The 26,234-nt window shown below is 40.8% G+C and overlaps 2 protein-coding genes and 1 long non-coding RNA gene across 10 annotated transcripts in view; 2 read left to right on the top strand and 1 right to left on the bottom strand.

Annotated features, from left to right (window-relative positions):
- CNBP (CCHC-type zinc finger nucleic acid binding protein) overlaps positions 1 to 2,473 on the top strand; it is a 6,871-nt gene extending 4,398 nt beyond the window's left edge. For 3 of the 8 annotated variants that reach the window (XM_083429257.1, XM_083429256.1, XM_083429260.1), the window contains exons 2-5: positions 29 to 148; positions 629 to 721; positions 857 to 1,055; positions 1,503 to 2,473. In XM_083429257.1, the coding sequence (XP_083285383.1) occupies positions 46 to 148; positions 629 to 721; positions 857 to 1,055; positions 1,503 to 1,620 (513 nt within the window). In that variant the 5' untranslated portion in view covers positions 29 to 45 and the 3' untranslated portion in view covers positions 1,621 to 2,473. Of the gene's footprint in view, positions 1 to 28; positions 149 to 628; positions 722 to 815; positions 1,056 to 1,502 lie in introns of all 8 variants that reach the window. The other 5 variants (XM_083429261.1, XM_083429254.1, XM_083429255.1 and 2 more) reach the window with 2 other exon arrangements.
- LOC310672296 lies at positions 2,464 to 9,273 on the bottom strand. The gene is made up of 4 exons (XR_014508502.1): positions 9,201 to 9,273; positions 8,070 to 8,156; positions 6,406 to 6,499; positions 2,464 to 5,606 (listed from the first exon to the last, which is right to left on the bottom strand). It is a non-coding gene; the product is annotated as an uncharacterized lncRNA (long non-coding RNA).
- Positions 9,240 to 26,234, top strand: ISY1 (ISY1 splicing factor homolog). Its single transcript, XM_083429224.1, has 11 exons — positions 9,240 to 9,449; positions 10,928 to 10,950; positions 11,308 to 11,359; positions 13,428 to 13,493; positions 14,362 to 14,404; positions 15,161 to 15,273; positions 15,998 to 16,115; positions 17,401 to 17,523; positions 23,418 to 23,530; positions 24,591 to 24,677; positions 25,488 to 26,234. Exons 1-11 carry the CDS (start codon positions 9,255 to 9,257, stop codon positions 25,593 to 25,595), a joined length of 1,041 nt encoding a protein of 346 aa, XP_083285350.1. The 5' UTR covers positions 9,240 to 9,254; the 3' UTR covers positions 25,596 to 26,234.

The raw sequence follows: 26,234 nt of genomic DNA, 5'->3' as shown, positions 1-26,234 counted from the left end.
TTCTAACTACATTTCCCCTCTTTCTCAGGAAACCTAATTGCAGCAATGAGCAGCAACGAGTGCTTCAAATGTGGGCGTACTGGCCATTGGGCTCGGGAGTGCCCTACTGGAATGGGTCGCGGGCGTGGAATGCGAAGCCGTGGCAGAGGTATTTTCCCACCCCCAAAGCATATTGTACAAATTGAAAGTAAACATTAGTTAGTCTCTTTTAACAACTCATTTGGTAGCCTAGCCACAGCTGCTAGGAATTAAATGTAGGTGAATAAGTAGGTATGTGGAGGGAGGGACTGATCACCTAGTCCTTTAGGTTTTGAAAAGAGCCACAGAGGAAGAAAAGTTTTCCTCCAACACAATAGCGGAAATGCAGTGGAAGGGGCGAGCAGAGTCATTCCTTCTCTGCCAGTATCTCTGGGAGATGTCATGATTGGTTTGGTTTGCTTTTTTTACTGACTGACTGGTTTTTTTTGTGGGCTTATTTACACAGCTGCTTTAATATTGTTCCTATTTACAGTGCAATAGAGTGAGCAAAAATAAATTGGTATGCTCTTTTTTGTCCCATTATGTGGTTTAACTATGGTACATGTAGTACCACCACTGAATTGTTAAATGGCTTTATCTTTCTAAATAGGCTTCCAGTTTATGTCATCATCACTCCCAGACATCTGTTATCGCTGTGGTGAATCTGGTCATCTTGCCAAGGATTGTGATCTTCAGGAGGATGGTAAGTATTTCTAAAGTTTGGATGGGGAGAAACATTGCCAGTTAATTATGGGACGTAACACAATGTTAAGCACATATTCTGCAACTCTCTCCAGGTTTTATAGTCTTGTTTGTCTCCTTTTTCTTATTGTGGAAGCCTGCTATAACTGCGGTAGAGGTGGCCATATTGCTAAGGACTGCAAAGAGCCCAAGAGAGAGAGAGAGCAGTGCTGCTACAACTGTGGCAAACCTGGCCACTTGGCTCGCGACTGTGACCATGCAGATGAGCAGAAGTGCTATTCTTGTGGGGAATTTGGACACATCCAAAAGGACTGCACCAAAGTGAAATGCTATAGGTAAATCAACAAATGTGAATATTAATCCCATTATGCTGACCTTTAGGTCTCTTATAAACAAATTGTGTATTTACAATAAAATATATGGGGTTAGTTAACATTTGGATTATTTTTTTTGCAACGGTTTCTACCGTAATAAAATTTGTTTATTGATTTTCTTTCTGTGTCCCATTAAATTATTTTGTGCTCTTACCATAGAACTCGTGATTTGTAACTTCTCAAGTTGCCAATACCTCATTGCTCACTTGGGTAAACTCCAAAACTTTTAGGGTCAACTAGGTTTCAGTAAGGGTATGACTGTACAAGTGTAGAATGAGTTTATTTTGTGAAGAAGCTGAAAACATGGGACATAGGAATCATGTCTGCAATGTCCCAAATACTATACAGTAGTGTTTCTATGGATGTACTTTGTGTGTGGGACTGAAGTTCTGTCCTGTCTGATTGCAGGTGTGGTGAAACTGGCCATGTAGCCATCAACTGCAGCAAGACTAGCGAAGTCAACTGCTATCGTTGTGGCGAGTCAGGACACCTTGCACGGGAATGCACAATTGAGGCTACAGCTTAACTGTTTTCCTTTGTCGCCCCTCCTTTTTCTGATTGATGGTTGTATTATTTTTCTCTGAATCCTCTTCACTGGCCAAAGGTTGGCAGATAGAGGCTATTCCCAGGCCAGTGAGCTTTACTTGCCGTGTAAAAGGAGGAAAGGGGTGGAAAAATCGACTTTCTGCATTTAACTACAAAAATGTTTATGTTTAGTTTGGTAGAGGTGTTATGTATAATGCTTTGTTAAAGAACCCCCTTTCCGTGCCACTGGTGAATAGGGATGGATGAGTGGAAAGAGTTAAGTCAGACCAGCAAAGCCTCCCTGGGTTCCATGGAAGTGATCGTATGCAGGAGGAAAACAAACTGGAAGTGTCTGAACTTCCACAGTAACTAATTACAATAATGGCCTTGGATTATCTGACCTCAATAACTGTTATAACACCGAGTATCTGTATCAGGCCTTACCTAGAGCGTATAGCTAAGTGGGATAAACAAAACAATGCACATGCCTGTTAATGGCCACGAGAGTGAGGGAGAAATCGAGAACTGAAGTAACAGTAATACAATAAGTGAATGTCTAATATGAGATAACAAGGTAATGGGAAACATTAAATATTTCAAATTAAATCAAACCCAGAACATCAGTGCTTTAGAGCATACACAATTTGGAGCTATTCAGGACTTGCAAAGAAATGCATTTTCACAGAAATCAAGATGTTATTTTTGTATACTATATCACTTAGACAACTGTTGAGTTTCATTTGCTTGTAATCAGTTTTTAAAGTCAGATGGTAAAAGCAATTGAAGTCCTAGAATATAGAAATGTAATTTTAAACTATCAATAAAGCTGGAGGAGGAAGGGGAGTTTGGCTGAAGTTTTTTGTTTGGGGTTTATTTTTCAGATACATAGTACAAATTAACATTACAGAGGCAAATGTGGAAGAATAAAAGCTGAACGTTGACTATTGTACCACAACTGTATTATACAAAGTTAATTGCTGTATCATTTAAACTGTAGAATTGTCAAATACATCACTTCAGCAGCAATATTTGCATTCTTTTTTCTCTGCATGGATTGACAAACCGCAGAATGACCAGTCATTAGGAAAATTATTTTATATATAGTATTCCTAAAGATACTATCCAAGAACACAATTATATATCTTGTGTTAAAATCCTGTAGTCTTTCAAATTTCACATTAGGAAAACTACATTATGGACAAAGTACATTTTGTGGTGGAGAAAGAAGTATGTGAAGAGTACATTTCATTCAAATAATCACATGGAACTAGCAGTGAAGGGACAAACCTGTAGGTGTGTGCCCCACCCTCGCATTTACCTGTGGTACCAAAGGTGGCTTATATCAAACCAATAAATGCTGTCAGCTGATATTGCAGTCAAACAGGCCTGCATGGAATTTCTAAATACTCCCAACAGCAGCAATTAGTGCTAGAAAGCATGTCTAATAATATGTATTGAGACAATGACATCTAAAATAAGAGGAATAAAATTTCATCATGTGGAAATTTCATCACGTGGAAAACTGCTCCTTGTGTGACCAGCTCTTCCTTGGAAGAAAAATGGAGCAAGAAGGAGCCTATCTTTGGCCATTGTCAGTGTGAACTAGGAGGAGAGGGAAGTAAGTATGTGCACCTTCACCCCCTGATTTTGCAGGTACTTGATGCTTTACTGCTGGAAAGTGACCTAGTAGGAAGTTGAAAGGGACCCATGCTCTGGTTAAATGATTTAACTAGCAATTGATGTTTATGTTAAGTCTTTATTCTATCCAATTACCCATCACATTAAAAGTTTCCACTAACTTGGGAGAAAAAAATTATGCAATTCTTCAGCCTTTATATTAGAAAAATTCACTTAACTGGCATGTTATTCGAGACCATGTTACTAGTAAGGGAGACAAGAATGTAGGCTGTAGTTGGGGTTGACTAAAGATAGAAGTAGATTCTCTTCTTGCCTGCTGGGGAGAAGATGCATGGATATTCAAACAGCAAAATATCTGGTAACAAGACTGCTTGATCTATATCCCTTAAAGCTTATTGCTAGAATCAGGTCTCTGCCAATGACAACTTCTTGGAAGTCATTTCAGCTCTGAAACGTCAACTGGATTTCAGCTATGTGGAGGCTAATGAGACTTGGTAAAATTTGGTCAGTGCACCCTAAGAGTTGAACATACAGCACTGGGAAAAGGAAGATTCTGCATGGCCAATAGTATTCTGTGACAAATACAAAAAATGGTCTGCTATAAACAAGCAAAGTACCATACGTGTGAGACCCTCTTAACCAACGTCCCATTAATTTTGTTTTTCTTTGGTGCAATACAGTGGAAAGAGCCTAGCAAAGTATTTTTTTTCAGTTCCAATATAACACAATCATTAGCTGAATGAGTAATGCAGGTCTGATGTGTTCTCTGAATACAGATTTCTTTTGCCATAAAAATTGGTTGGCACACACATTTTGATACTGAATGCACAGGTAGGGTAATGCTCAAATGACAAAACCTTCAAAAGAAGTTTGTGATTTCAGTCTTACGTAGAATTAATATAGCATACTAATAACCTTAACTGGGTGATAGCCAGTGTTAGTCCGACTAGAAACTCAGAAAAAGTGAACTTATCCATTAATTTCAGTGGGTGTACTAAGGGCTGGATTTCATTTGATATGGCCCCTAGTTTTGAAATGCTGTTGAGCTAGGCCTAGGACATGATTTTACAAAAGCTGGAATTTCTGACAATCCAGTAAAAATATTCAAAAAACCTGGATAACAAAAAGGGATATAGAAGGTGTCCCTTCTGTTCACTCACCCAACCTCCCTTCATACTAAGAAGAGAGTTACAACCTTGGTTTTACAGCTCAAGATGCATAGCACTACATTCAGGTCAAAGTAATTCAGGAGCAAAGATTCACATCGCTGTTGGACGAAGAAAGTTCACATTTACAACTTGCATGAAGAACTTTGTTATCGGCTTTGTATAGTTCTGTGTACATGCCTGTCATAGAGCTGACATGGGGAACCTTTTTCAGACATTACATCACATTACCATCTGGGGCCAAATGCTCCAATGAAGGGTAGGGCTTGTGTGAGAGGGTATTGAAGGCTTCATGAGGAGAAATTCTCCATACCATCTTCCTCCTGGGTTTTTTGGCCAGGCATTGCCTACATCGTTAGTGAATGCGAAGTTTCTAAGGATACTCTTTCTCAATGTGTTTTGTTCCTGTGCAATCACAGAAAAGACAGCTTTGTATACAACCTTGCTGAACTGTTCATGGTAGGTTAGTATTTCTGTACTACAAATATCCTAAGATTTCTAGTTGGGTAAACATTTGTATGCTTGCTGCAATTCCCTGACACTGGAGCTGCATATTTATGCCTGGAAATAAGTGCCATTGAGCACCATGAGATAACATTGCATAGTAAACAGATTTGGGCTTATGCCTTTTAACGTCAGTAATAATTTTATCCTTGGGAATTACCCTTCAGCCTTAATTCCTTTGTTAGAAAACTTACTTTCCCAAGCAATATAGCTGCCAATTCATTATGCTTGCTGCTATACACTAGCAGCATACTGTTACAGCGGGTTATTCTCGGTTCTTGTGTAACATTTCTCACAGAAATGTATAGTACGCTAACATGTCTCAAAATGATTTCCCCTCATTTTCAATTACGTATACCAGCTTGACTATAAAATGTGAACCTAAGGATGAGTTCACATTGATATGCTCCTAGCATTGTATGCACTTGACCAATAGTATGGTCTTAATTTACTTACGGAAGTTCTTGAGCAAGTTGGTTCAGGAATTGGTGGGGCCAGGACCCATACCTCACCTAAGGTGGGTCACACATGTGCCACTAAAACCTCAGACATGGGTCCCAGAGGTTGAGGACTACTGCTGTAACATGTCATATCCTCTTATATAACTTGCCCCCTTTCTTAATCCTCCATCCTTCTGCATGTATTGCATGGGCCTATGGGGAATCTACTGCTTCTCATTCTGCAGATAAAACAGGGAGGAATAATTATAGCTTATACCTCACTGTGTGGCAGTGCAAACAGTACATTACTGTTAAAAGCGCCATGTAGAAAGTACTGTGATTGACTTAGTATGCCGTAAACAATGACTTATCTCATCCATCATGACACCCATTCAGTGCTTTCAGATACTGTGTTTATTGAATGGTATTTCACAGTGCTTGCAAGTTAAACACTGCTACGAAAGCTAGCATTGTTCTTACATGGTTTTGCTTCTACTCATTTATGTGTATGGTTTTCATTGATGTTAAACTTTTCCTATGATCCATCATAATTTACTTGAAAATTATAATGCGTTGGTAGAAAGATTGAATTTGGATGAGGAATTAACTCCTTCAGAGTAATTTGTGATCAGGAAAAATGGTAGAATTAGTAGAGATTTGTTGTTTCCTATGGTTTATTGAACTTGAGCCATCAGAACCTTTCTGTTCTCCATGAACCTTTAGCATGGAATATCTCCACACAGAACAAGTAGCACTACATTGGCTGCCATTCACATTTATCATCCTTTGGTTTCACAGTGTTTAAGAGGATGGAGAGGGTAATTTATAGGTAGGAAATCACATGTCCAGTCATAAGCTAGCCAGAATCTCAGCTCTAGATACAACGTGTTAGACCATCAGAAGCAGTAAAGATTACTGATGCTTACATAGTTGGGGTGTATGGAGTGTTAGGGGAGAGGTAGTACTTCTGGTGGGGGACATGCTGTGCTTCTGGGGTAGTTGTCCACCTTTGGTCCCCACCCTGCACCCAGCTCTCACCTGTGACTCCTAAAAGCTGTTGGTGTGTGACAGCAGTCAAGGAATGGCTTTGACTGGCCGGCTAAATCAGGTGAGGGCAGCCAATGTGTCTTCCCTGCATGCAAAGAGACCAATAGTGGGGCCAACGATTAAGAAAATGGTTTCTGCACATGATGTAGAGGGAAGCGAGGAGCAGATGGAGCTCATCAACCTGGAAAGGTAGACCACCTGGGAGAAGGAAAACTGATCCCAAACCTCCACTGCCTCGCAGGATATTTCAGGGGATTAGAAGACTAAGGAGTAAACCCTACACAGATTCGAAGTGGAGTCCCTAAGAAGACTGGATGGCGCCTTGTATGCCTCCTTCCAGCAATTCCTGCAGCCCAGCTGGTCCCAAATGTATTGCTCTGCTTCACTTTGATCCACATCAGTGAAATCGAAAGGAGGATCTTGTCATCTGGGCAGTCCGGGACCACCATACACACTGCCCAGGCTTGCACCCTGAGGAGGTCACTTCAGTGCTGCTAATGCAGCAGTTTGACTTCACCCCGGGAGGCACACTACGTCTCTTGAGACAGACAGATGTCAACAACAATACAATTAAAGCTTTGATACTGTGCAGAGTTAGGTACATTTAAGAACACGTGTTTAAATGGACATAGGTATACATAACACCACAGGACCAGGCAGTATTGCTAGAATGCTAGATGTTTATTAACATCTTTAGGATCATGCTGTAAAAATGCCTCATTAAACAGAAGGATTTGTCCTCTCCCAGACCTGTAGTTATAGCATGCATCCATCAGATGGCAGAAGTAAATGCTTTTTGAGTTTGTGAATAGCAAAATAACTTCTAGCACCTTTGAACTTAAAACAATAGTAAATAAGTTCTCTCTGTGGTTTTAGGGGAGGGAGGCAAGAAACACCAGGACCCCCAGCCTATTGAGCTTATCATGCTTGGATTAACATTAAAATTCACTTAACTATATAGCAGTTTGTTTTAGGTGTTCAAAGAACAAATATATTGGTAATTGTTACAATTGTATAATGTCATAGGCCTCTATTCCTACCTCTGTATTGCAGAGGAAGGGGATGCTGATGACTGAATCTGGAAAATGAAGTTATCTCAAGGTCCTCCAGTGAATCCCTGGCTCAATATATATTCTACTTTTGTTCTTTCCGCAACTCCAAGTGTACTGCTGACACTTACATTTGGATTTTATGGACGCGACAACAATCTGAGACTCCTAATTTCAATTGTGGATGGAAACTATGTTCCTATTGTTACTGGTGTCTATGCAATTCAGTCTCAAGCTTAGTACTGGTCTTTATTCAGAGTAAAATATGTTTATAATTAGGCTGATAGTTGAATGTCATTGAAGACATTGCATGTGAAGGTAAAGCTGCAATATTTTATCCAGAGCAGGACAGGCAAAATTTTCACATTTGCCTTTTGTGGGGAGGCTGAAATCTTTAATATCCGCCCATACTTACTGTATATTTGCATAACTTCTAGTGTGATCTCAGACAAACCTACCATAGGAAAGATGCATCCTGATTGCTAGTGAGAGAGGAAGGGCAAACTACATGGATTCCAAAGACTAGAACAAAAGACAGAAGCAGACAAGAGGAGAACAACTCTTTAGGGCCACAGGAATTCCCTGGTGTTCAAACAAATCACTTACCAATCATCTGACATCATTCACTAGCTAAAAACAGTGACGGGAGCCTGGCGTGCTCTGGTCCATGGGGTCACAAAGAGTTGGACACGACTAAACGACTAAACAACAACAAGTGACGGGAGCAGTCAGGCTGGCTCATTTCAAAGAAATCACTTAGGTGGGTACCTGCCAATTTTGCTTCATAACATTGTTTCTAGGGGGGCTTGAGACTGACTTTAAAGAAAGCTCAGAGATTGGGCCCTCTGCCTGGGGGGACTAACTTTGCAAGTGTCATTGTGCTCATAGGCACCAGATTAGCAACGCTTGGACTAGCATATACTGGGCCAGAGAAGGGCTGCTAACTAAGCAGTCTTTTAATATCAATAGAAGAAGGTGCACATTTGACACCTCCCTGTCAGAAGAACGGAATGTTTTCTATGTAGGTGCATGGGCTGGGCAGTAGGTGTGCCTGCTGAATATCTGCTTGTCACATAGGCTTTGGCAACACAGAACCTCTCCTCACCCTCGTTGTGCCAAATAATTATGCCTCAGCGGCTTGGTTTTGCAATTGTGGAGAGCAGCCACGGTGCTTTTCAAAGCACTGCAACTAGGACTTTACTCTCTATGTGCTTTAAAAAAAGAAAGACGTCCAGGCTTCCTCAACCTCGGCCCTCCAGCTGTTTTGAGACTACAATTCCCATCATCCCTGACCACTGGTCCTGCTAGCTAGGGATCATGGGAGTTGTAGGCCAAAAAAAAAAAAAAAAAAAACATCTGGAGGTCTGAGGTTGAGGAAGCCTGACGTAGACGAAAGGTCAAATTCAACAAAGCGCCGTTTCTCATCTCTGCATCTCCATCGGCTGAACGTCCTCTGATTACAAGGGGGGCACGTAACAAAAAGTCGCTCCTTTTCAGTGCTCTTCCATGACACACCGAGCAAGCTCGGTCTTCCCTGGCCCGTGTTTTCCCTCGCGAGGGCTGGCTGCGATTGGGGCTCAGGGTCTGCCTGGGTCCGCTGCTGCTAGGAGAGCAAACAGAAGTCAAAATCAAGCAGCATTAAAAGCTCTGCTGCGGGGTGGGGAATCAAGCGCTTTTGCAGCAGAAACTGCAAAAGGCGGTATACAAATTCAATAAGCACTGTGAACTTTCTTGCACCGTTTCCCGCTTAGCTGTTGCCTCCTTAATTTCTCCCATCGCTTCTTGCCCCGCATGAAAAGCACGCTGGGACCTAGAGCCGGAAGTTGCTGCGATTGCAGCCGCCCCCGCGCTCGCTTTAAGGCCAGCCTCTTCCGGGGCGGTGTCCCCTGCGCGCGTGCGCCTGCACCGCGTTGCCGCCAAGGAGCCGTTTCCGCCTCCGACCCCGCGATCGGCGTAGCTTTACGTTTCTGCGGATCTTCCGCCATGGTGAGTGAATGGGCGGGCGCGCTCTCGTGTTTTTATTCGCGCGCGCCCTCCCCCGGCGCCTCAGCCAAGTCGGTGCTTTTCTGGGCATCCTCCGTGGGCTTCATTCCCATTTCCTCTATTTCTCTTTACTTATTTCACAACAGCAGCTTGTCATGTCCTCCTTTTTTTTGCTGCATTATTTCGGTGTTGTTGGGGGTTTTTAAAAAAAAAAAACTGCTGCAAGCTGGCCTGAGCGCTACAAATACAGTGCAAGGGTGGGATATCAACATTTTCAATAGACAAAAATTGCTGTAAGACCATTTCATAGCTTCTTGCCCCTGGAAATGATGCTGAACCTGTTGAATTTCTGCCTCTCCTGAGTATTTGCTGTACTGCTTGTTTTGGAATGTTAAAACGGCTAAACACGTTGCATACATAAATAAACGCACACAGCAGTCTCTTTTATATTTCCCCATAGCTGTCCTCTCTTGGCTCTGGGTAACTTCACACCATCAATTCTGCTTCATTCCTCTCTATAGTGACATTCAAACCCATCATGACCAAACGAGTTCTTCAGAAGCAACAGACAGCAGGGTTGTACTGGTGTGGCTAAAAATTGAGGGTGGTATCTGTACAGTGGTATCTCGGGTTACAGATGCTTCAGGTTACAGACTCCGCTAACCCAGAAATAGTAGCTCGGGTTAAGAACTTTGCTTCAGGATGAAAACAGAAATCATGCTCTAGTGGCACAGCAGTAACAGGAGGCCCCATTAGCTAAGGTGGCGCTTCAGGTTAGGAACAGTTTCAGGTTAAGAACAGGCCTCCGGAACGAATTAAGTATGTAACCAGAGGTACCACTGTATTCAACTTGCGAGCAACATGTTTTATAGTGGGAAATGCATAAATGTCCATATTCTTCAACAGCTTAATTAACTTTAATGGTCAAACAATTTCTACCCTGTGTCTCAGCTTCATATATGGTGGAAACATTAATACCTCCTCATTATTTTATATTCCCAAACAGTTGACTGGCTCTTTTTTTCTTTTTGAAGACCTTGGCAGCTGCTGGGACTTGGTTACTGATGCAAAAAAAGTCCTCCCCCTCAAGTGAATGGTAACATGGTCCCATTCACGTCTCACAAGCAAATTCTGGCTATGAGTTGGGATTTGTTGAGAATGAAACCAGCCTTGGTCCCTGGTTCAGATGTAATAAAAAGCCAGAGATGGCAGTTGTTTCTCCCAGTGCAAGTGAGAAGGAGCAAATTATTCCTTTTAGAAACATTCACAGTGATCTATTAGCTATAGTTCATCAATGTGGCTTAGATGCTGCTGCACTATAAAGTTTATATGTAATAATTAGGCTCTATGAGAAATCTGACCCTTTTACCATCTTGATCGGCCAGGTTTCTATAGTTATCTTTGAATAATATTCTCTAGACTTATGTTTTACTGGTATTCAATTCTCAAATAAAGCCTATTCTCCCACTCTCTCATTTTAGGCTCGAAATGCAGAAAAGGCCATGTAAGTAGTCTGAATATTGATATTTTGTCACTGAGAATATTTTCAGCATATTCTAACAGTTAAACTGCCTTCTGCCTTTGATCCATAACCATTTAAGAAACGTTACTTTGCAATTCTACAGCTTACAATATGTTAATCTTGGTATTCTCTGCCTGTGCTTGTTAGTTACATTTTGGACATGGTGTTTCAGACTGTGACAAAGTATTCCTAAAAGACACAATTTTAATATTTTCTCTATTTCTTTATAAGGCTTATGTTTGGTTCTTCCCATGCTAAATCTTATAAATGTATGACACATAAGTTATGAGTATTATGATTTCATATTTTCTGTTTGACGTGGAACTTTCTTCCTTTTAGGACGGCCTTGGCGAGATTTCGCCAAGCTCAGCTGGAAGAAGGAAAAGTTAAGGTAAGCCAGAAAACCAGTTGGGCTTCTGAGGAGGAAGGTTTATGGAGCAGTTTCTAATAATGTAGGGGTAGATCAGAGTTTCTCAGACCACTGAAAGTCATATGCAACCATAGCAGGCAAACTTTTCTAAAACATTGGAACGGATGCATTAATACATGACTGTTGACCTGGTCATATGTTTCTGCTTATCTTTCATTATTCCGCAAAGGAAACTGGAAGTGAGTCTCCAAACTTTTGCCTCCTTGATAATTGTCTTACTAGAGAATCAACTATTGAGCATTTTGTTCTTGGCGTGATTATGAACTCGAGTCTTCCACATGATACCATGCTGTACCAATGGACAGCCATGTGATGTTTCATTTTAATTTTTACAAATCAATGCCTTTTCTATCTTGTAAAATAATAGAGCTGTTACATTTTGTTTTATGTTTGTGTATTGTTGCACTCACAAGCTGAGGACAAGTTGCGGCATAAAACAAATATAAAAAATAACAACCTGTCCTGCTAAAAGTGACAAAGGGAGTGATGGGGCAAAGGAAGGTTAACTTTAGGAAAGGCAGGAAAACATGAGTGTAATCCTCTACCAAAATCTGTAAGGAAGATTCATTCATCTTCTGTAGCCCTGTTTTTCCCCCTTTAGATTTTAAAACAGTGATTCCCTTCCCTGTCCCATTCTCATTGAGGTGGATCCAGAATGTCTATTCCATGAATGGAAAGGCTCCTCTCTTCTCCAATAGACATCAAACCAGTTAGAGGAAAGGGGAAGAGGTGATTATTGGTAATTTCCACCTCTCCTTCACCCTGCAAGCTCCCTTTGCCATCTTCCCCCACTGTTCTGGGGAGTCCAATTGTCTGGAGCATTTTGGGGGCAGGGAAGGGTATGGGGAGGAAGGAGAGCTGCCCAGAATTGCTTCTTCCACTTGTACTTGCAGAAGTGTCCAGTTAGCAGAGTTCCACTGCAGGCAAGACAGTCCAGTTCCACCTAAATATTAAATACTTGTTCAACTGTCAAATGTCCCCAATGGCGTCTGGAGTTTGGTTGTCCAGACAAAAACTACAGGGTAGCAGTGGTGGCACCTTATCTATAAAGCAGCCTTTGGCATCTGTTCTGACCAGAGAAAGTATTAAGGTAATAGCAGCAGTACAAAATTAATGGGTGCCTCTATTGCGACAGAAGGGCAGACATGATTATAGTGGGGAAAGGGGTAAATACTTTTGACCCAAGAACTCACTGTCTGATATTTTGTTAGCCTACATTAAACCTGTAAGCTAGGGATAGTGTAAAGTGTTAATCATACTTGTAATAGTTGGATATCACATAGGAAAGGTTTTACTTCATGTTAAAGCTCATGAAACAACTTGTAAAAAAATGTAACTGCCGCTAATGCCAGCAATTTCAAGAATTATGATTTTTTTAAAAACCAAAAACCCATGCAAACTGCTTAGGGAGCAGATTTTTGTGGGAAAGCAGTGTGAAACCAAAAACTTATGTATTCTTTAATTTTCAAAATAACAGCTAGAAAGTCAAGGTGGCTTCCAGAGTCTGAGTGTGAGAACATGGAATTATCTGTCCCCCACCCTTGGGGTTGAAAGAGGAGGGAGAGAAGCTTTAATCCCAAGAGAGATATTTGGAGTAAGCGCCCCCAAAATGTTGTTGGACCCTAAAGCAGTCTTATTTAAGACTTGCCCTGTATCTAAGAGATGTTTGCTACCTTATATTTGGTCAACAGCAGCTTGACCAGAAAAGGGTTTCCAGTATTCCTGAAAGCTTTGACTCGCAAAAGGAAATTAATTTCAGAAATCCAGAGCAGCCACTGGTAGTGCCGCACTGTGTCCAGGTTGTTTGTATGTAGTGCGCAAAAGGAGGATCCAATATTCTAATGGCAGTGTGAGGCAAAGGAAATTAGACTCTTACTTTGTGCATACTTGGAACTATTACAGAGATGTGGAAAGTATCAGGAATGAAATGTTGAGAGTTGCATTGGCTGTATGTGCAGACAGTGTAAATACAAAAAGTACACAAATCTGAAGATACCATAATCATATTATATTTCTTTGTTTCAAACAGGAGCGAAGGCCTTTTCTTGCTTCAGAATGTAATGAACTGCCAAAAGCTGAGAAATGGAGGCGGCAGGTATTTGCTGTTGTGGATTCTGAATAACAATCCTCTAAGTATATAAACAAACCCCTGATAACATAGTTCCAACTTCTGTCCATTTATTGAAAGACAGTTGTACCTTGGATCTCAAATGCCCTGGCTCCCGAACAAATCACCTCCTGAATGATCAAAACCCAGAAGGGAGCATTCTGGTTTTTGAATGTTCTTTTGGAAGGCGAACATTCAACGGGGCTTCTGATTGGCTGCAGGAGCTTCCTGTAGCCAATCAGAAGCTGTGCTTTGCTTTCCAAACGTTTTGGAAGGCGAACGGACTTCCGGAACGGATTCTGTTTGACTTGGAAGGTACGACTGTGCTCATGTATTTCTCTGCTCTGTCACGGATGAGGAGATGGTAAATGAAAAAGATGCAATAGTGGACAGGCCTGCAGGAATTGGTCTGCACATGCTGATAGCAGCAACAGGTGGGTGGGGAGCTGTGGCAAGGAGGAGCATGCTCTGTTCCTCCTCCCAGTCTGCCACCGAAGGCAAGGGGCTCACTTTGGCTAGTGGCAGGGCTAGGCCTATGCACACCATGGCATCATTGTGTTAAACTACAAACCAGCTGTTGTAGTTTAACAAAACAGTTCCAAAGTTTTAAATCAATTTTGAATTGTCAAAATTGGTTGTCTGTGAAACCGTTTCTAGGTCATGGGAGAGAAAATGTTGGAAATGCTCTTTTTGAATAATGATTGCATGATGCAGTACCTCAAACAAAGAGCTTTAAAATTATTATTCATTAAACAAAAACTTTTAAAAGGTGTTGCGTCATACAGCCTCTAAAATAGACGCTGCTGATTAGTTTGAGGAAAAAAGTAATTGTCATATAATGTCTCTTTTTAAACAGATTATTGGTGAAATTTCCAAGAAAGTGGCACAAATTCAAAATGGTAAGTTCCTAATGCAGGGGTGGTGTTAATATTCCTAATGGAGGGGCAGGGTTAATATCCTTATGAGCCTGCAGATTGTACTTTTCACTAGCATTTCTTACACTTGAGACTTCTTTTTATCTCTGACGCTGAAGAGCTGCCACTGCTCTGAGGTCTAGGCTTGTGATAGTGAACTGATAAAAGGAGCTACTGCTCTGGAGTCTGCTTTTGTTGGAAAGGATGCTGTGATATCTGAATTGTGAATCTGGTATTCAACAAGCCTATCTAGCCAAGCTAGTCTTGGGTCAACCTTCTTGATCCTGATGTGCTTTGAGTCTTTGGAATAATAACTGGCTCTGGTTCTTTTGATATCCACACATTAAAAATTACTTTAATAAGAAGCCTGCTATAAAAGTTGTCTAAAAGCAGAGGGACTGATGTCTTCATGTGACAGAGAGAAATAAAGCAAGATGAATGAGCAGTATTCTACAGCAGTGCTACTCAAAGTGATGGTCCATGGATCGGTGCTGGTTCATGAGCCATCAGCTGTTACTCTGCAGCAACTCCACCTCAATCCAGGTTGGATAGGACACTTCAGGGATCAAATATGGCCCTGCCCCCTGCCTAGCACATTGCGGGGTGGAAAGAAATTGCCAGTCTACCACATCAGATAGTTTGAAAAACACTGTCCTACAGTACCTGGAAAAATTCAGAATAGAGAATGTATATAAATGACTAAAACAGCTATCCCCCCCCCCCCCATTTCCTTTAAAAAAGCTGGCTTAGGTGAATTCAGAATTCGTGACTTGAATGATGAAATTAACAAACTCCTAAGAGAAAAGGGGCACTGGGAAGTCCGGATAAAGGAGCTGGGAGGACCCGATTATGCAGTAAGTATATAAAAATTATTAGATCCGTATGTAGGAAAGTGCAAACACCATACAAATTTATCTGTTATAATTTGATAAATAATAACCACTGCCTGGTTCTTATCATTGGGAATCTCAGGTGAGATACCCACACAGTGGCTCTCAATACCATTCACCACACGGAAGCAGAGAAGGGTTCAGATAGTATACTGTTGCAGAAGATAAGGCTCAGTAAAACAGTTCTGGACATGGATAGATACAGCTTGTGGGCTTTTCCAGTTACAGATACCTACAAGTACAAGGTATCTCTGTTGCTTTAAATAAGTTCAGCAATTCACTGAACAAGTAACTTGACTAACAGACAGATAAACTACAGAGTAACAGACTACTGAGCTGACATATTAATCACAGATATAGTCTGAGCACTGGGCCATTACCATAGCAACTACGTTGGCTGACCTTGTGATTAGCTCATCATCGGGTGATTTACACTCATGAAGGAAATTTACCCAGTTATTCCAAGACATGTGTAAGTGGTAACTCAATAGGTAACTCAATAATTCAAATGTATTGTTGGGTCTTCCATGTTATAAATAGTTTGTGTGAAGTTCTCCAGATTTGACCATGCCAATCTCGGTCTGCCCAAACTAGATGAAACTCTGCCTGTACTCACAAGTTCTGTCTAATTAGCCACACAAGAGGAAATACTAAGCATTGTGGCTTTTACCCCTTTCTTCCCCTCAAGAGAATTGGTCCCAAAATGCTTGATCATGAAGGGAAAGAAGTTCCAGGAAACAGGGGTTACAAATATTTTGGAGCTGCTAAAGATTTGCCTGGGGTCAGAGAGCTTTTCGAAAAAGAACGTAAGTATTTTTGTGCATGTGGCATACGCATTCGAGAAATTAAATCTTTTTATATATACTTTTCAAATTTATACATTTCATTAATTTTACAATCATTTTAACATTTCAAAGTCTGACTTCCTTCCCCCTCTTTCTGTGGTTCCTTAAATTTATTTTTTAATATCTTCTGCATATCCAAATTCATTTAATTTGCTCATTTAATTATCTACTTTAAATATACAGTCATACCTCGGGTTAAATATGCTTTGAGTTGAGCGCACTCAAGTTGCGCTCCTCGGCAACCTGGAAGTAACGGAGCGCGTTACTTCCGGGTTTTACTGCTTGTGCATGCGCAGACGCTCAAAATGACATCACGCACATGCACAGAAGCGGCGAAAAGCGACGCGTGCGTGCGCAGATGCGCTGTCGCTAGTTACGTTTACTTCTAGATGCGAACGGGGCTCCGGAACGGATCCCGTTCATATCTAGAGGTACCACTGTATACTCTTATGAAACTGCAGGTTATTACAATACTCCTGCCAATGTTTTTATCTGTTAATATTCAATAAACCATTTCCATTCTTTTATAAAAAGTTTGTTATCTTGATTTCTTACTCTTCTGGTAAGTTTAGCCATTTCTGCATATTCCATAAGTTTTTGTATCCATTCTTCCTTTGCTGGGACTTCTGCTTATTTCCATTTTGGGGCGAGTAGCATTCTTGCTGCTATAGTCACATACATAAATAAATTTCTATACAATTTAGGTAGTTCTGTCCCTATAATTCCCACAAGAAAAGCTTCTGGGTTGTTGTTTTTTACAAAGGTTATTTTAAACATCATTTCCAATTCATTATATATTATGAATAGAGAAATTAAATCTAGTATAAAATTTTACAGAGTAGGACACGTTTTCCCATAAGACGTGTTGGGAGTTATTTTCCTGTAGTTTCCCCTCAGTTTAATGCAAATGGTAAGAGGAGGGGAAAATACATATGCAACTGATTGCCCTGCTCAATTATTGCAGTGCAATTGCTACTGTTTATTTTTTATTTAAGATTTACTGTATTAATTTAGAAACATTGATGGAATAGCCCCTGGCATCTCCAGGTAGGGCTGGAATTTCCTCTTTCTTACAGTCATTGCTGGCATGTTTTCTATGGATGTTTTACCCAGTGGTTTGAATATACTGTAGGTGTCCTTGGCTATTTGGTTGAATCTCAATGACTAGCTAGTCATAGCAGGTAAAGCTGTGTGCTTCCATTTTCTCTTACTTGGGTGGAGAGTGACTTTGCATTTGTTCCTTCAGCCCTTCCTCCTCCCAGGAAGACACGAGCTGAACTCATGAAGGCTATTGATGCAGAATACTATGGCTACAGAGATGAGGATGATGGTGTCTTGGAACCGTTGGAGCAGGAACATGAAAGGAAAGGTATGCATGGTCAACCTCGGATCAGCTGTTGCTTTGCTTAGTGTCTTTTACAGGAGACCCTACTTCTAGTTACCTGTAAGACAAAGAAGTACAGTGGTACCTTGGTTCTCAGACGCCAAAAACCCAGAAGTGTTCTGGTTTTTTAACGTTTTCCGGAAGCCAAACATCCAGTGCGGTTGTCAGCTATCGTTTCCAGGGCACCTTCACCAATCAGAAGCTGCGCCTTGGTTTTGAACATTTCAGAAAGTCAGTCAGACTTCTGGAACGGATTAAGTTTGGCACTTTTGTTTTTGTGACTGTGTGGAACCCAATCCAGCTACTGATTGATTGATTGATTGATTGTGTGACTGTGGAAATAGATAAATGACTATCATCAGTGCAGGTAAGAATTTTTTTTTCTAATAATCTTCAATACTGTCTTATTTATTTTATACTACAGTACATTGATTATTGCTTTCATTTTATGGATCAGTGGTCTTGTTAGATGGTAAAATTCACATTAATTTGCTGTTTTAGTGGTTGTTTTTAAAAGTCTGTAACGGATTAATCCATTTTTGCATTACTTTCTATGGGAAAGCGCGCCTTGGTTTTGGAACTGACTTCCATAACAGATTAAGTTTGAGAACCAAGGTACCACTATAAAACAGTTCAGTTCTTTTCAAAGGATCTTATTTCTGCTTCTTATTTAAGAAACGGTAGCGGGCATGTCGTTGAGGACACATCTTCCATTTTGGCATATGCTGTGTATTAAATACTTCAGTAGTGTTGCTTCTGTCTCTCCATGTGGATTCTTACATCACAGGAGTGTGGCTGTTTGTCTGTCTTGCCCTGTACTGACTGCTCTGAATGGCAGGGTCTGAGGCACAGTCTTTTCCATCACGTGCTACTTGATTTCATCCCCTCCCCACCCTTAGAAAAATAATAATTAGATGCCAGGGATCTATGACTGTGTGACCTTCTGCATGTGTTACTAAAGTATGTCCCCTTCCCCAAATTAAGATTCTGTTAATATCTGTTGACTGAATATTTGCAGATCAATTTATAAGCCAGTTTTAATCAAGCTTGTGTTTACTTGTTGTTCACGTTATCCACTTTTTTATACTGGATAAAATAACCTGTAGTAAGCTTTTGATATGACCTTTATATTGCCCTAAAGTCAAATGCCAGATGCTATTATTTTACAAATTTTGTCTGACAATTCAACTAATTTTTTTGGCGCTTGCTAACAACATTCCTGTTTAGACAAGCCTGCGCAGGTGCTTAGAAAGCTGAGGTAATTTTAATCTGTTTTTCTGTTTTAACTCTTGTATGTTTTAAAACAGGGTTGTGATTCCTCCCCCCTTGATTTCACAGTTTTATCTTTTGTAAACCGCTTTGAGGGCTTTTGTTTTTTTGCATAAAGCGGTATATAAATTATTAAATAAAAAAATATGAGTTAATCAGTATTGGAGCTTTTCTGCTACAGAACTGCAGTTTTTTTTCCTCCTAAAAGGCAGTCAGATGTCCGTACTAGTGATATTGGTCTTGTTTTATTCAGAAAATACATCTGAAATTTATCTGTGCCCTCATCTGGATCTGCTTCCTTGGCAATTCACTCCAATAAATAGATCTCCGGTTATGCTGATGATAATCACATGGGGACAGAGGAAATTAATTCAAGTCTTTTGGAAAGAAATCAGCCTCAAGAAAATTAGATGAGCTACTAGAAGGAAATAACTAAGCTGCTGCTGTTGATTATGTCAAAGCATTATAAGTTGACATGAACTATCCCCCAACAGAGTTGCCTTCTTGCCACCATTTTGGTACTTTTAAGTAAGATAAATCTTCTGCTGTTTTGCTTATTGAGTTCAGAAGATTGGTTATTGCCTTTTGAAAAATGAAGACGCTAGTAATTTTACTTAGATTGTTTTATCAGAAGCATTTCATTTACATACAGTGGTGCCCCGCAAGACGAATGCCTCGCAAGACGGAAAACCCGCTAGACGAAAGGGTTTTCTGTTTTGGAGGTGCTTCGCAAAACAAATTTCCTATGGGCTTGCTTCGCAAGACGAAAATGTCTTGCGAGTTGCTGCGATTTTTTTCCGCACCCCACCCCCTTTTTCTAAGGCACTAAGCTGCTAATAGCCTTTTAGCAGCTAATCCGCTAATCCCTTAAGCCTTTAATAGCCGCTAAACTGCTAATAGCGCTAATCCGCTAATAGGGTTGCTTCACAAGACGAAAAAACCGCTAGACGAAGAGACTCACGGAACGGATTCTTTTCGTCTAGCGAGGCACCACTGTACTACATTACCTGGGGTTGAGGTTTGAAGGCTGTACATTATGAGACTCTGGCTTGCTATGCTCTGTAGACCTTATTGTGGGGAAGAGCTGTACATCTCTACAGAAATTAGCAGAACTTCTTGAATTACTGTTACATATCTAAGAGTAGAAAATTCAACACCTGTTCAACTAATGACAAACTGGCATATAAGTAGCACATGGTTCTGAAAGTAGCATTCATCAGTTCTCCACAGTAAGTTCATGCCTTTCCCAAGTGTGCTTTGATCCTGCACCATGGCTGTATCAACCTTCCTTTCATTTCCTGAGACTAAGCCCTAGTGTTCAGCTAAGTATCATTCTCATTTCACAATTTTGAGTCTTGCTGTACTCCTCTCATTTCAGCCTGTTACTGTATCAAATGATGATACAAGCTGTCTGTACTTATGAATATTTACTCGGAAGTAAGTTCCATTGGTCCCAATGACACTTACCTCCAAGTTAATTTGCATATGTTTGTGAACTACAATTTGGTATTAGTAAACCCATTGTGCTTTCCAGTAACTTCTTCACTTTTTTTCTAGACGCTTGCATTGTTTGTACAGAAGGCATATAGAACAACAGGTGTGGTTCAAGTGTTTTTTTTTAATTACATACATAAATTTTAAGATACTTATATTATTCTATTTCTCCTTTCTAACTATGGTCCCTGGTTTTGAAGTGTCTTTGTATAGTTTGCTTGAAATATTTATTTTGCCAAAGGGAGAAATGATGATCCAGAAAGTATGAACATTTTACTTCAGCTAAAGGAGGGAACAGTGAATTGTGACATGTTTGAACAGGTCTCTTTTAGGCAGTTCTGAAAAGCTAGATTTGGCAGCAAGTTCTGGAACACCCAGTTCTGGAGCTATATAGCAAAATTTGGCAAGCTGGAAAAGACTCTTAAATATGCAGGGGCTGGCTTTTGGTAGCTTGTTTTCCACAGCACTGATTTCTAGTTTTTCTCTGCCTTTTACTCTGCCATGGTGTTCCAACAATGGTCTCAAGCTTGCTTGTTGCCTGATTCCTGGCCTACAGTAGATGGTGCTATAAATGCAGGAAGCAGGGAGGTTGAACCTTCCTGCAGCAAAGTATTTTCCATCTTGAACAATCACTCCCTGATAGAATCTCCACTGCTAGAAATAGTTCCAGAGATTCCCCAACCTACTGTGTTACTCTCTCTCAACTGCTTGAGGGAACCAGGAAGGTGGAATCAGTAAGACAAGAAGCAGTGCCACAGAAGCTGAAGATGTTCAGCTTTTATGGAGCATTCTCATATACATTCTCTTGAAGTGTAATATTTGGTGAAAAGAATGCTTGTTAGACAAGTTCATCTTCAAATGCAAAGGGCTACAAATGCTAAGCACTTTTGCTCCAGTCCGTGGAGGAGGAAGAGACCCCTGAAGGGAGTCACAATTGGTATTGTTAAGCCTATAGTACCCACCCAGTGAAGTTATGAAATGGGTTGAAGTGATATCCTACAGTGACCTACTTGAGGGCAGACTCAGCAGAGAAAGGGACAGAACATCTCTTGTTGATACCTAGTTCTCAGTTGTAATATATACAGTGGTGCCTCGCAAGACGAAAAGAATCCGTTCCGCGGGTCTTTTCGTCTTGCGGTTTTTTCGTCTTGCGAAGCAAGCCCATTGACGGATTAGCGCTATTAGCGCTATTGGCACTTTAAGGGCTTTTTAAGGGGTGGGGGATTAGCGGTTTTCCTGCTAAAATGCTTTTAGCAGCTTAGCGCTTCAGGAAAAGGGGTTTTGGAGCGAAAGCAAGCCCATAGGGAAATTCGTCTTGCAAAGCGCCTCTGCAGACGGAAAACCCTTTCGTCTTGCTGGTTTTCCGTCTTGCGAGGCATTCGTCTTGCGGGGCACCACTGTACCAGTATAAGGAACCTACATTCCTTAATTTTATTATTCCTTTGAGCAGATCATGGGAAGTAGGCAACCTGACTTCCAGTCAGTTTCCTAATTTGAAGGGGTTTTTTATCACCATTGGTGGGACACTGAACCCTGTTTCTCCTACTGTATAAAAGTGTGTCAAGTTTCCAGGCCACTTCATACATTTGATAAAAAAGACTGAAACTTATGAAAAGCTCACATCACAGTAAGGCTACATTGTTTTGACCTGGCAGTAAGCCCAACCGACTTCAGCTTCCCAGGGCTTTAGACTGGGAACATTCACAGTTCTACCTGGAGATGCTGGGGATTGAAGCTGGAAACTTCTGCATCCAAGGCAGATGTTTACCAGCTCTGATGGATTATAGCTCAGTGGAAAGAAATGGCTACACCTCAGCTTCTAAAAGGTTAATTCAAATATAGTGCATCTAACTTATTTATTACATTTCTATACTGCCCTTCATCTGAGGATCACAGAGTGCCTTACAATATAAAAATACAAAAAGACATAACATAGTTACAAACAAACAAAAATACCCCCAGTTAGCCAAAGGCCTGGGAGCAGAGGAATGTTTTTTCTTGGCACCTAAAGTTATGTAAGGCAGGTGCCAGGCAGGCCTCCCTAGGGAGAGCATCTCACAAGTGGGGAGCCACTGCAGAAAAGGCCCGTATTCAAATTGGCACACTGTGGACCTCTTGCAGAGGCGGCACATGAAGAAGGGCCTCAGATGATGATTACGGGGTCAGGGTTGGTTCATATGGGAAGAGGCACTCCTTGAGGTATTGTGGTTCTGAGCCATTTAAGGCTTTGTAGGTCAAAACCAGCACTGTGGGCTTGGGAACTCATTGGTAGCCAGTGCAGGCGTGCCAGGATCAATGTAATATTCTCAGACCACCTTGCCCCAGTGAGCAACCTGGCTGCTGAATTCTGCACTAGCTGATGTTTCCAAACCATCTTCAGAGGCAGTCCCATTGCCGTAATCTAAGATAGAGGTTACTTCTTCCTTAAGAGTTGTTAAAAATAGTATTAAAAACTGAGCACATACAAATGTATGCTAGCGAAGTCAGCCTAGCTTTTGTAAACAGGAGTCACACTTCATAAACTTGAAAGAATTCTTTATGTATGCAGTACAGGAAAGGCAAACCATTTTAAAGTATAGTAAACCATTTTCAAGTATAATAAAGTTCAGGCTTTCTCAGAACTTATCGTAGCACTGGGTAAAAGGTAAACAAGGTTTAGAGGGAGACATTGTCAGTTTCTATCTGGATAAAGTTGAGTAATGTGTGCTGCAGACTTGAATCAAAATGGGGGACAGGTGCCGGGCAGGAGGGATGCTTCCGTTACTGTTCAGCTGACAGAAGGCTATCAACTGAGTGACACTTTTGGATACACACCACCCCTATTTCTAGCCCAATCTGTTGTAACTATAACATCAGAAAACCCTGCCCATAACTCTTTGTAGGATTATCATAAGTTTCTGCTAATTGTACCCTTCTAAATGCCTTCTCCAATGCTACTGTTCCATTCTCAAGGAAGCAAAGTTCAAACAGTGCAAGTAAAAACTGATAAATACGTTTGTGGATTCACCAAAAGCTGACTCTTATAATTGACTCTGAAAGAGCTGGTGCTTTTTGAATTGAATTTGGTCAACCTCTTAAAATCCAAATATAAAGTACTACTTTTTTTACTTGCCCAGTTATTGCAGAAGCAGTGGAAAAATGGAAAGCAGAGAGAGAAGCACGGCTTGCAAGAGGTGATAAAGAAGAAGAGGAGGAGGAAATAAACATCTATGCAGTAAATGATGATGAGGTATTGTGCTGGTTTCAGTTCTGCTAATAACAGCATGCCATGAATGTAGAAGAATTCATTAACAGTAAAAGGCAGAGTGGCATAAACGTTAGCAAACTTGGATAGGCCTGCCCGTTTCAGTGTCTGTGCATTTCGGTGTCTTTATGTATGTGATAAGTGCAATTTCTTTTCTATGTGGATAAAATGTGACTGTCAGATGCTGGGGTGTGTTTCTGAATTTGGAATGAAACATCAAGATGAATCAAGTCTTAATTTAGGCTGTACTTCCTGCTGTGTACTGGTTACACACAGAGCATGCATGAAGCCTGCTGTGGACTTATGTTTGTGTGTTTGTGTGGTTTAAAAAAAACACTTTGGCTTTTTATAATAGAACTTGAAAGCTAGTCAGTTTGCATTTGACCGTTAGGAAATGTAATTAACAAAAAACCTCACCTATTTTCCCCTTTCCAACTTTGGAGAAATCTGACTTTTAAAGCAGCTCAGCCCAATGCGTGTTGTCTGAATTTGTATAAAATGGGTGCAGCAGGAAGATGTAGACTCCCCCCACCCAGCGCTTCTCAAAGTGGGAGTGGGGAATGAAGGGGAGAATGTTTTCTCTGTTATTCCTGACTTCTTTCTTTAACTTCTTCCATGCATGCACTTCACCTTATCACCTCCAGCATCAGGGCTGGAAAGGAGAAATGAGGGGAGGCTTTCAAAGCCCTCTGTGATGTATTCCGTTCTCCTTTGCACCTTGACATTGGAGGTATAAAGGAGAGCATGGGGAAGATTGCAAAGGGCTTTGTGATCCCTGTGTTGGAGGTGACCTCAAAGAACAGCACAGGGAGCAAGAAGCAGTTCCCACTGAATTGAAACTGCTTCCCTTTCTCTGAGTAAGATGCACTCCTATCTACTGCCCAGCACCTGATATTCTTTCCTACAGGACAGTTGATGCTCACTGGCTTTGTGGCAGGAGTGTGGACAGTCTAGCTAGAACAAAATCAGGCGCCTGGTGTTGACTTTTTCTTCACTGGCATGATGCGTGTGGTTGCATAAACGGAATGTTCTAAATGTATTGCAGTCTGATGAAGAAAGCGGAAAGGAAAAAGAAGGAGAGGACAGTCAGCAGAAGTTTATTGCTCATGTCCCAGTGCCATCACAACAAGAGGTAAGGAACAAATAGAAAATGAAAGTTGTACAGGTACATTGAACTTCCAGAGGAAAAGCTACATTGGCCTACTCCAGGAAAAAAAGTTTTGTGGCACCTTTTTGCAGCTACTGTGTTTTCTCTGTCATTCCTGACTTCATTAGTGCATTTTGCAAATTTATGTGATGTAACTTAAGCAAACATATACAGTTTAGCTGAAAAATAAAGCCAGACTAAGGTTCAGAATGTGTTTGTATCTCAGAAGAGAATCATTTTGTACTTTGATAACTATAAAGGGGTTGTTTAGACATAACCATGCAAAACAGTGCTTAAGTATTGCAAGAATGAGCCTTGGGATTCCATTGCTCCTTCCACTCAGTAAATTAGAACTTCTGTTTCTGGGCTGCAGCAAACCATAATGTGCCTGTTGCAATGAAACGGTAAACTCAGCCCCAATTCAGAAGGTTCTGAGCATAATGTGCACTGAAAAGGAAAGTATAGTGCTGCTGCACTAGTGAGAGTTCTTGCCCTGGCTTCCACCAGCACATCCGGTTAGTTGAATGCACCCCTATACCTCTGCATCTTTGCAAAGAGAGTTTGTATCAGTTCTGGAAAAGTGGTGATACAGCATCCTAAAAGTCACTGGCAACTTAGGTCAAGGAACATCAGACTTTGGCCGCAGCAATAATCTTTTGGCACCTCTCTTCAAAGCTTTCATTAGGTAGTTCCTTTTCATTGCCAGCATGTACGGATAAGCTATTTTTACTAAATCATTTGCAATCTGTGAAATTTTAGTACTTTACTTTAAGGCTGAATGTTTTTAATCTGCAGATTGAGGAAGCTCTTGTCCGAAGAAAGAAGATGGAACTTCTTCAGAAGTATGCCAGTGAAGCTCTTATGGCTCAAAGTGAAGAGGCTAAGAGACTTCTAGGACTGTAGCGTGTGTTGAGACAGTTCTGTTTTATAATCCATCCTAAAGCATCCTGGGAGCAGTTGCTTAAAGCATGTTGGTTCTGCAAAAATAATGTACACTTTACAGATGCTGGAAACGAAGGGTGATTTCTTTCCCTAAGCATATTTCACTGCAAGCATTTTACTCTGCCCTATTCTGTACAATTTTTTGTTTTCAGCTTCAGTAGTCAAAACTCAAAACAACTAGCCAGCTTGCCTTTGAGTTGTCCTTTTCTAGCTGCTTTCCTTTTTGCTTAATTTCTGGCATTTTCAGTTGCTCTTAAATTAGAAATTAGCATTCCAGTATGCTTCTCCAGTCTCAGTAAAATACAACAGCATTTAGATAAAGCCATATTTAGCTGCTCACCCTAATTGCCTACAAATTTGGAAGAGAATTGAAGGCAGTTGTTGCAGTGTGGTGTTGTTTTTTTAATGTTTGACTTCACAGCAGAACTGAAGCGCTCTGCACAACTAATACAGCTTTATGTAGCATGCTCAAAGCTCGATGTGAACACCCACTTGGTTGGATTTCTGAAATGCTGGATATTTCAGCAACTAATATTGTAAATACTGTTTCACCTTTGTAATATCACTCGGATCTTTTCAGTAAAACAATTTTTATGTAGA

This window comes from Podarcis tiliguerta (genome assembly GCF_965153285.1).
Source record: "Podarcis tiliguerta genome assembly, chromosome: 2".
NCBI classification, from domain to species: Eukaryota; Metazoa; Chordata; class Lepidosauria; order Squamata; family Lacertidae; genus Podarcis; species Podarcis tiliguerta.
This window is presented reverse-complemented; position numbering and strand designations above follow the sequence as displayed.

What these genes read in the sequence shown, in the direction of transcription:
- ISY1 (XM_083429224.1), top strand. Translation starts at nt 9,255, where the DNA reads ATGAAAAGCACGCTGGGACCTAGAGCCGGAAGTTGCTGCGATTGCAGC. An exon ending in GCAGGAACATGAAAGGAAAG is followed by an intron (nt 17,524 to 23,417) that starts GTATGCATGGTC and finishes TTACTTGCCCAG; the next exon opens with TTATTGCAGAAGCAGTGGAA. An exon ending in CAGTGCCATCACAACAAGAG is followed by an intron (nt 24,678 to 25,487) that starts GTAAGGAACAAA and finishes TTTAATCTGCAG; the next exon opens with ATTGAGGAAGCTCTTGTCCG.